Below are 10947 nucleotides of genomic sequence, written 5' to 3'. Positions count from 1 at the left end.
TCCAAGCTCAATCTCCTTCTATAGTCCCTCTTGGTTCACGAATCCTTCCTGAAAGTGTAAATCGTCCTCTAACGAGTCTATACCAATCAACCACGATCAATTTCATACCCTGCAGAAAGAGAATTTAGAATATGAAACTCTAAAGCCAACCCATAAAAGTCATCTTAAACTCGAAACACGCACTCTCCCTTAACAAACCGGGCTCAGCTAATGTTGGTGGACGGAGATGGGGAAAATTTGTTCGTCTCTACCCTGCTCCAGAGACGTTTCTACCATCAAGCTGATTTTGAATCAATTTAAATTTAATAAAATAATAATAATAATAATAATCAAATTTCATTAAAAGAAAATAATTTAAAAATCTGTACGATTGTACTAAAAAAAGGTTTATTTTCAATCACTTTTACCATGTATTTTAAAAATGTCAAAATTTTAATTAATTTTTTTTCTAAATATAGAATAAATTTGACTTTCTTTAAATTATGCTATTTTTTTAATTATTATTTTATACCTTCTTAAATAAATGGATGACTATTTAATTTTCAATTTTAAAAATTGGGTTAGCTTTCTTTTATCATTTCTTTACCATAAAATCTATTATTTGGAAGAAAGTATTTAAATTCTAAATATACCATTTTCGTTGATTGATGTAATAAACATTTAAAATTTTAGTCATATTTCAAAAATAAAATAAATTAAGGTAATTGATGTTTTATGATGATGTTATATGATGACGACGATGCATGACAACATGGCGATGTAAGATAATGAGATTTTTTAATATGATTGATTTTCGTTGATTTTCTTAAGTCACAACCCTAGTTAATGTATAGAATATATATTTAAATAATTATAAAAAATTTCAAATACGATCTATAAATATTTAAAAAAAAAAGAAAAAAAGAAAAAAAAAAAGCTTACAAAAACAGTACAATCAATTCATTATTTATATTTATATTTATATATAATTAATTATTTCTCTTTCTATATTTGTGAAAGGTAAACCGTACTAATGAATTAACAAATCATTATCAAATTATAAGCATTAAATTAATTAATTTTAAATCATTAAATAATATTTTTATTTTAAATTCCAACCTTCACCATCAAAAAATAAATACTTACACATTAAATAAATTGAACTTATTTTATTATAAATAATAGTTTTAATAAACATGGTATTATGTTGATATAAGTTAGTAATTGAAAAAATTTAAGGAAACATACCATTTTAATTTATATTAATTTTTTTGTTTATATTAATTTATAAAAATAAAACAATTTAGTGCATTAACATTATTAATTTATATTAATTTTTTGTTTATATTAATTTATAAAAATAAAACAATTTAGTGCATTAACATTATTATTCTAATTTTTCGATATAAATAAACAAAGAGAAAAAATAATAATAAGATACATATAACTACTTAATTATTATCAATTATTTTATTTCCACAATGTTTCCAAATCATCGTTACTTAGAACATTTACATCGAGATCGATGTGTAAACGATACGGGGTGGTCAAGAACTAGAGGGAATTGATAGTAATTTTCATCCCAGCTTGGCAGTGGCCTGGGGTGGTGCATATGAAGAAGCTGTTTCCTCTTGAGAGAGTGATTTCATCCTTGCCTGAATTGAACACTTTGGCGCCTCTGGGAGCTATGCAGCTTCTATAACCCCCCTCGTCCACTGCCACCACGTTGTGAACTGTCGGGTTATAGTTGAATCCTACAAAAAAAAAAAAAAAAAAAAAAAAAGTGTATTCATTGCGATCTAACTGCGAATTCGATCGGAATACTATTTGAATATATTTTATATAGATGTAACGACCCAAATCCTCTTTGGGCTTTCCCTTTCGAGTTTTCCCTCAAGGCTTTAAAACGAGTCTGCTACAGGACTTGTGATTTGGTTAGTAGAATATTTTCAACTTTCGATCCCACTTATGTTTTTCATTCTTAACATAGTATAAGAGCATTATTCTTAACAGATACGATTAAGAATACGATTACGATTACGCAAGTAAAACATCAGTTACTATTCAACTATCAAAACAAGAGTTGAAAACTCACTTAATATGTCACCGGCTCTAAACACCTTCCCATTAGGCCATCCTTCCACGCCCAGGTTCCATCCGTTCGAGTCGCCAACAACAAAAGTTGTAGCAGCATCGCCATGTTCGAAGCCAAGCAGCAGCAGCAACGCCATTGCAACAGCCACCGTGCTCATCGAAACCGCTCCGCTGCTCCCCTCGTGTCGAGCCATTCGTGAAGTCGAAGTAGCTCTCAAAAAAGATATGGAAAACAATTGTGTTCCTTTGAAGTTTGAAAATGATGGTTATAAAGATATGTAAAACATACCAAACTTGCCTTTTTCTTTTCCTTTGTTTCCTGCGGAGGAGTAGTGGGCCTTTTTGCAATTGATTATGTCTCCTCGTTTTGCTATTAAAAGAAAGAGAAACAATCTTCCTCCTTTCTCTCTAGTAACCTCTCATTCCTTCCCCAATTATCTCTCCTCAGAGTTTGCAAAAAAAAAAAAAAACAAAAAAAAAAAAAACATTTAATTTGAGGAAAAAATACCCAATTCACACGACAATATTTACGTGGAGATAGATATGATCAGTAAGATATGTATTAAATCTTAATTTTATTTGTCCTATTTTTTTTTTGAAATCACAGCCAATCCTGGTTAAATCTTCATTAAATCATGACAATTGTTTAGTTGAGTTAGAAACTAAATACCAATAATTTATATGAATTCTAGTAAATCACATTAGATCAATAATATTAGATCAATAAATTTATATCCCTAGACAAATAAATAGATTAAAAATAAAATGGCAAAGAAAATTTATGAACAAAATTAAAAGGGAGTAAATATAGATAAAGAGAAAAACCAGAAAAGCAAAAGGTCACATAGTAAATACAGAAAAAAAAAAAAAAAAGCAAATACAGAGGACAGGAAAGCACATAATGACTTAAATAACTCTATCAACTTTTTTATACAAGAGAAACCATATAAAATAAGATTTTTAATAAAAACATAATTATAGATATATAACATTTCAAAATTTTTAACAATGGACCAATATAAATTAGAAAAATAATTTTATAGAGTTCAACCTTGAAACTAATGTCATGGGCTCACCTAGGTTGGCTTGGATTTCAAAACATAATTATTAAAAATTGTTAAAGTGTTCTCGATTTCCATCTCTATTTCATTTTTTCTTATTTCCTTTGTCTTTCTTCTGATTTTGTTAACAATTATATTCTTAGCTTTTAATTTAATCGATTCATTTGGTTATATTCTTTTCCTATAATTCATATAAAATTATTGGCCAACCTAAATCATTGCAACAATTCAGTAGATCTAATTCATTGTAACAATTCAGTAGATCTAAAATATAATTGGTTGTGATTTCCTAAACTAATACAGAATTCTTTTCATTTAATCTCTAATTCAAAACTAAATAATTGTAACCAAATTAATATTATTTAATAAAATAGAAGGAAGATTTAACATAGGACTATTGACCTCTTCAAATGACATATCTCCTCCGAAACTAAATCTGCTTAAACCTTTTGTTTTTTTTCTATTTGTTTTTGTAGAAAGGAAGAAATTTACGATGTTTTTAGAAAATTAATTTACTGATTTGTTGCCTGATTTATTTGTAGGGAAGGAGTGGTGAGAGATTGAAGGAAGTAGGAGGGATCGGTTACCAAATATTTTTCTTCTTTTAATTTTTATTTATTTATTTATTATTTTATTATTATTATGATTATTATTATTATTATTATTATTATTATTATTTTATTTTATTTTTCCGGTTGTTACAGTTATGATTTGCATGATGCCATGTTCATGTACACACCCATCACGTGACCTTTATGGTCTATGCCATGTTCATGCATGCATCGATCACTTGACCTTTATGGTCTACATGGGGAGTGACCTATGGCCACTATGGAGCAAGAAGAGAGTAAGTTACCCTAGCCATGAATCAAGAACCTCCTAAGACCTCCCGCGGTACATCATGCTTATGACTTAGACTACGCTACTTGGAGCGTATGAAGCCTTGAGCGTAGGTATTAAGACTGTGTCGCTTGGAACGCATGAAGCCTCGGACACAGGTCGACAAGTTTATGTCTAGTACCGTAAATCCTAAGGAAAGTGTCTTGGAGAACGAATTAAGAAACATAACAAGAACATACGGCAAGAACAAGAAAAGAAAGAACGTGGTACCCTAGCATATCAAGGACACGATTAAGAGCCTACAAGTAGGCTACTTACTGAGTCTTGTACTCATTCCTTATTCTCCATTTTTCTTTCAGGAAATAATGAGCTGGTCGAGGTCGGTAGCGGACTCCGGAGCAGGTGCCATAGACAAACCTCACCCGTCGTCCTCGACCCATTATTTTAAGACGTTTTGTGTTCGTTCCTTATTTTGTATTTTAACCATTATGTTATATTTTAAATTACTAATGCGCCCACTATTTTCGTATAATGTAAATTATGTTTTAAATTTTAATGGTTTAATTTCGCGAAAAATTTACCTGTCATTTTAGAGTCATCGAGTCAGCCTGGTTCTTACACGAACTGACTAGTGAGCCCATACACGCATGTATGTGCTGTGTGTAGAGTATATGGTACACATCCAAGGTGCCAATTAGAATAGTAAAAAATAGACTGATATGATAGGTCCCGTCATTGCATTCGCATGTTCTTGCATTTAACCCCCAATAGTGGGTCACTAACTGAGTATTTCTTCAGATACTCAAGCCACGTGATACCTCCTTTCAGGTTAAGACAACCCTGTAATAGCCCAAAAATAAATCAAGAAATAAACAAATAAAAATAATTATAAAAAAAATAGTTAAAATAATAATAATAATAATAATAATAATAATAATTAAATAAATAAACAACATTTCCCCACTACTCTCCACTAACCTCTCATCCCTTCCCACAATTATCTCTCTTCAACCCATCCTTACCAGCCATAAAATAACATTTACTTCAAAAAAAGGAAACAGAAAAACAAGAATTGTCAGATTTACTTGAGAAAAAAAAAAAAAAAAGAGAACGACATTTAAGGAATTGAGATTCTGAGGAGATTTACGTGAAGATAGATCTGATCAATAAGGTATATATTAAATCTTAATTTTTTTTATCCTATCTTTTTTAGAAATCACAACCCATTATAGTTAGATCTTAATTGAATTATTACAAATGTTTAGCTTTGAGTTTGAAACTAGATGTCAATCATTTATACAAATTCTAGTAAATCATGTCCCATTAGAAATATTATATTAAATTTATATCCGTAGCCAAATGAATAGATTAAAAATAGAATGAACAATAAAATTTGTGAACAGGAAAAGCTTGGATAAGAAAAGATTTGGAAACAGAGATCGACTCCAAATTTGGAATACATAATTAAAAGACAATTAAAAAAATGAAGATTAAGGAATTAAAAACCACAAACTAAATATAGAGAGAAAGGTAAATAATAAAAAGAGAGGGTAAATATAGAGAGAAAGGTAAATAGTAAAAAGAGAGGGTAAATATAGAGAGAAAGGTAAATAGTAAAAAGAAACCCCAAACTAAATATAGAGAGAAAGGTAAATAATAAAAAGAGAGGGTAAATATAGAGAGAATGGTAAATAGTAAAAAGAGAGGGTAAATATAGAGAGAAAGGTAAATAGTAAAAAGAGAGGGTAAAGAGAGTTCAAGGAGTAAAATAATTATAGATATATAGCATTCCAAGACCTTTAACAATGGACCAACGTAAATTAGAAAATTTTCTTTGTAGAGTTCAAACTTGAAACTGATGTCATGGTCTCACGTAGGTTGACTCAGATTTCAAAGGACGGAATCGACTTCCATTAAAGATATATTCGTGACAACAACTTAAGCTAACCAGGTAAGTGGCCTTACTATCGACATGGTTATATTTGATGTTGACACGTGTCTGTGGTTCTGCACGTGTCATATATACTGATGTGTGTGAATTATCAGTGAATCGGTATGCTTATATTATGTTTATGTTATGTTATAATATGTGGATTGTATGATATTAATTATGGTACAATGTGTTCAAGGATATGTTTGAGATAGGATACGAGAAGGATGCACAAAACGAAATGTAACGATAGGAGTAAGATACGTTCATGAAACGTTAAAGTTAGGTTACATACCGGAGTGCTATGGATCGGAGAGATTGATGAAAGAATATGGTTAGGATATGGGTAAAAAGGGATAGGTTTGTGATAGATTGATAGAACGATAGCGTTAGGATACGTTCCTGTGATGATATGACTAAGGTATGTTCACGTAACGATATGACTGTGATACGTATAAGAGCGTTAAGGCTATGATAAGTTAGGGAACGATATGACCACGAAGTGTTTACGATATGACATGTTATGATACGATGTGATGCGATGTGTTATGTTTAGATTGTTTTGTGTGACCATTGAGGTAATTGTGTATGAATTACACTTTATGAAATGGCATGTTAAAAGCATGGAGCGTTATGTTATGTTTTCTAAATTGTATGTATACAGCATGTTATGAATGACATGATATCACGATAAATGAAATGAAATGTAACCCCTTTAGGATTATGTATGATATGTAGACTGAAAAATGAGAAATAACATGTTAAGCATGAAAGATGATAGTGAGGGTTATATTCATTAATGATAAAAGTAGAAATATTGGGGACCTCATGCATTATGTGTGCTCATGCATTTGGGGGGATACCCCTATTCCATCACGAGGGTACGGACGCGTACATCCAATGGCAGGAAAACGATCGTTATGTTTTCCATAGCGCTGCCATGACGGTTACTAGTTCTAACGGGTGTCTGGCCTAAGGAGCTCCTAGAGTATGCTCGCCCGACAAGGAATGAGGCCCAGTGGTGTGCGAACTGACTGGTATGCCCATACTCGCATGTATGAGCTGTGTGTAGAGTATATGGTACATGCCCAAATTACCCGTTAGAACAGCACCGAAGGAAGACAGATTGAAAGATAGATCTCATCATCTCATTTGCATTTGATTGTTGCATTTAACTCCAATAGTAGGGTCACTTACTGAGTATTTTCTTTAAATACTAAGTCATGTGCTACTAAATTTTTCAGGTTAAGGCAAGGCATTCCTGTACGGCTGACGACGGCATCGCAACTCGAGACCATAGCACATGCATAGGGTAGTCGCATTTATTTTCTTAATCTTAGGCTAGAATAGGATGTTGTTTAATTTAAACGTTTATTTATTTTATTTAGTATTTTGTTGTGTCGTTTTAAAGGTGTTTTCAAAACACGTAAGTTGGCTGTGGTTTAAGCTGAAGGTTATGTTTTATGTAAGTTTAAATGAAGTATTTCCGCATTCATATTTATGATATGTATACAGTAGCGACCTTAAATTAAGTAGAAAATTTTGGGTCATTACAAAGCATGATGCAAATCTCCGTCTACATATCAACTAGCGGCCTATAACACCGGTCGAAATAAAAAAGAGTTCGTGCCACTCATTGCAATTGATTGATCAATTAGGTGTAGGAAGGTATTTCATTAAGTTGAACTAGTGACTGGAGTACGTCCAAGTGCGAACCACTCCTTTTCGACGAAATACATCTTGAATTAGGTCCAATATATAAAATTAATGCAATATAATATTTTATTCCAAAATTTATTGGACTATACTTTCAACTTTAAATTTGAATAACTATTATACTATTTATTAAAAAAAAAACGAATATATGTATATAATAAAATAATGTCTAAATCAATTGAGTTAAGTTTAGATTACGTTCTTTGTACTAATTCACACCATATTCATTTTGATTAAAAAAAAAATGATTCTCTTGGATGTATAATTTAAAAATCCAAGAGGAGTGATTATAAATTGAAGGGGTGATTTTGTATTGTGCTTTAGGAATGCAATGATTGATGCAAAAATTATTGGAAGAATTTATATTTAATATTGAAGAGTGAAGCCAAATATATGACATAATTATTAGGTGCAAAAGAATTATTTAAAATATTTCATAACGACACTATGACTTATACGTTCATTATAGGTTATTAAAACAATATGGGGAAAAGTAAATAACGTGAGTTTTAAATAAAACTAAAAATAAAGCATTGCCCTGATCTAACCTAAGGGCCATGGAAGAAAAACAACATGAGTGCATTTACACTAACTTTAGTCTCATGGTTGCCACCGTGATATCGTCTGATTTAGTCTCGGGTAAAAGTAAGACACTCCTGTACGGATGTACAGAGGTGTCTTACCTTTACTTGAAAATTAAGAGTAGCATGTGACTTGAGTATTTTAAGAAAGACTAAGTACGTTTTTATTGGGGTCAGGAAATGCAATCATATACAATCATGTTTGAGACATATCATTTCATAAAACCCTATTTTTTTATTGATGATCTAACAAGAATGTGTTGGATCTTCTTGCTGAAGCAAAAGTCAGAAGTTGCGGGTGTATTTTGAAAATTCAAAGCCAGAGTTGAGAATGAAAGTGCATGCTTGATTCAGATTATAAAATCAGATAATCGCAAGGAGTACACTTCAGAAACTTTTAACAGGTTTTGTGAATAGGCTGAAATTGAACATCAATCGATAGCATCATACACTCCTCAATAGATTCATCTCCATTATGAATCTATTCCTCTTTTCACTGACGCCATTCTGTTGAGGAGTGTATGGTGCTGTCAATTGATGTTCAACTCCAGCCTCTTCACAAAACTTGTTAAAAGTTTCTGAAGTGTACTGCTTGCCATTATCTAATCTTATAGTCTGAATCAAGCATGCACTTTCATTTACAACTCTAGCTTTGAATTTCCAAAATACACCCACAACTTCTGACTTTTTCTTTAGCAAGCAAATCCAACACATTCTTGTTAGATTATCAATAAAAATAATGTAATAAAGATTACCATTTAATGATGGTGTTCGTTGAGGACCACAAAGATCAGTATGAACCAGCTGCAGTTTTTTCGAGGCTCTCCATGCCTGTTTAGTAAAGGGTTGCTTATGTTGCTTCCCAAAATTAGAACCACGGCAAAAAGACATGTCATCATCAATGATGAAAGTGCCCAAGTCTTTTGTGCCAAATCTTAGTGGCACTAGCTTTGGATACAAAGGCCGTCGGATTTAGAGCAAAGCTTTTTCCTTTCATTTTGACATTGAACAAGTCTTTGCCACAAGCATCTCTGATCAAGCATTGTTTATTCTCAAACAACACTTTATAGCCTTTATCAAGTAACTGACCAACGCTTAAGAGATTTTGATCAATTTTAGGTACAAATAAAACATCTGGAATAAATTTTGTACATTCATAGCTTGTTATAGCTACTGTGCCTTTTCCTTTGACTTCCAAGTGTTCACGATTGCCAATCCTCACTCTCTTGACTTAAATGTCTCTTAATTCCTAAAAAAAAAAACTCCTTGTCATATTGTCATATGATTTGTGCATCCACTGTCAATCAACCAGCTCTTGCTTAATTATTTGCTTGAGGAACAAGTGACCACAAATAATTGATCTTCTTCTTCTTGATCAATTACCTGTGCATCTACTTCTTTCACCTGACCTTTGACTTTGCAGATCACAGCTTCATGTCCAAGTTGATTGCATTTGGAGCATTTGGCGTCAGGTCTTCTCCAACACTTGTATGGTGGATGATCTTTCTTCTCAGAATGGCGGCAAGGTGGATAGGATTTTTTGGAACCTCCTTCTTTTGTCTTCTGATAATTGGCAAATGAATCTCCATTCGTCGATTGGTTTTTGAAAATTTTCTTGTTTTTATACCTGTTGTTGTCTTGATGCTTAACAAGTAAGGCACCTTCAATCACCCCTTCTTACCTCATAGACCTCCTTTTCTCTTGTGCTTGTAAAGCATTCAAGAGCTCTGTAAGAGAAATCTTTGACAGGTGTTTGGTGTTCTCTAGAGTAGTAATGGTGGCTTCAAACTTCTCCAGAACAGTGACTAGCAGCTTTTCAACGATCCTAGAACCATTTAACACAGAACCAAGCAATCTCACCTTGTTGGTAATGTTGAGAAGTCTGTCAGAGTACTCTTTCACCGACTCAAACTCCTTCATCTTCTGCAACTCGAAATCCCTAATCAAATTCTGAACTTTCATTCCACGAATCCTCTCATCTCCTTCATATTCAGCCTTGAGATAATCCCAGAGTTCTTTTGCTGTTTTAAGGGACATTATTCGCATGAAGATCATCCGAGATACAACTGCAAATAGGCAAGCTTTTGCCTTTGATTTTCTTATCTTCTTGTCCTTCTGTACTTTGATTTGTGCTACAGTAGGATTTGCTGGAAGTGGAGGGACCTCGTAATCCTCTTCTATTGCTTCCCAAAGATCCAAAGCCTCTAGATAAGTCTTCATTCGAACTGCCCACATTTGATAATTGTCTCCATCGAAGACTGGTGGTGCAACAGCTGAAAAATTGGATTCTCCTCCCATTTAGATCTCACAGATCCCTTAAGAAGATAGCTCTGATACCAATTGTTAGTGAAAGAGTGAGCGATTGAATGGTTGATGAGAAGAGTATATTACGAAGAGAAAGAATGCTATATATATATATACACAGAGAATACAAAAAGATATTTAGAAAATCTACCTAAAAATCTGCAGAAAATCTAGTAACAACCTAGTATACAAATCAAAAACTAAATCAAATCAAAACTAAATCAACTCCTTACTATTAGGAGATTTAATCAGATACTAACTAACAGTAATCTAAACAAAGAATGAGCGAGAGTCTAATTTCTACAAGTTGGAATCACGTATTTGTTTAGATTACTGTCAGTTAGTATCTGATTAATCACTCACTCTTTCGCTAACAGAATGTAAGTGAAGCAAAGATACTTAAATACTCTAAGGAACTTTAAAGAATGTTTGTAACAATACC

The 10947-nt window shown here is 32.3% G+C and overlaps 2 protein-coding genes across 2 annotated transcripts; both read right to left on the bottom strand.

The window, feature by feature from the left end:
* Window positions 1–1533: 1533 nt before the first annotated feature.
* Window positions 1534–2267, bottom strand: LOC111787786 (basic blue protein). Its single transcript, XM_087121066.1, has 2 exons — window positions 2075–2267; window positions 1534–1733 (listed from the first exon to the last, which is right to left on the bottom strand). The coding sequence occupies exons 1-2, from the start codon at window positions 2265–2267 to the stop codon at window positions 1534–1536; spliced, it is 393 nt and encodes a 130-aa protein (XP_086977192.1).
* A 7257-nt stretch (window positions 2268–9524) lies between these two features.
* Window positions 9525–10499, bottom strand: LOC147793413 (uncharacterized). Its single transcript, XM_087121065.1, has 2 exons — window positions 9883–10499; window positions 9525–9828 (listed from the first exon to the last, which is right to left on the bottom strand). Exons 1-2 carry the CDS (start codon window positions 10497–10499, stop codon window positions 9525–9527), a joined length of 921 nt encoding a protein of 306 aa, XP_086977191.1.
* Between the last annotated feature and the right edge of the window lie 448 nt (window positions 10500–10947).

Source organism: Cucurbita pepo, chromosome 2 (assembly GCF_057944985.1).
Source record: "Cucurbita pepo subsp. pepo isolate OVF chromosome 2, ASM5794498v1, whole genome shotgun sequence".
NCBI classification, from domain to species: Eukaryota; Viridiplantae; Streptophyta; class Magnoliopsida; order Cucurbitales; family Cucurbitaceae; genus Cucurbita; species Cucurbita pepo.
Note: the sequence above shows the minus strand (reverse complement) of the source record. Positions and strands in the feature narration are given on the sequence as shown.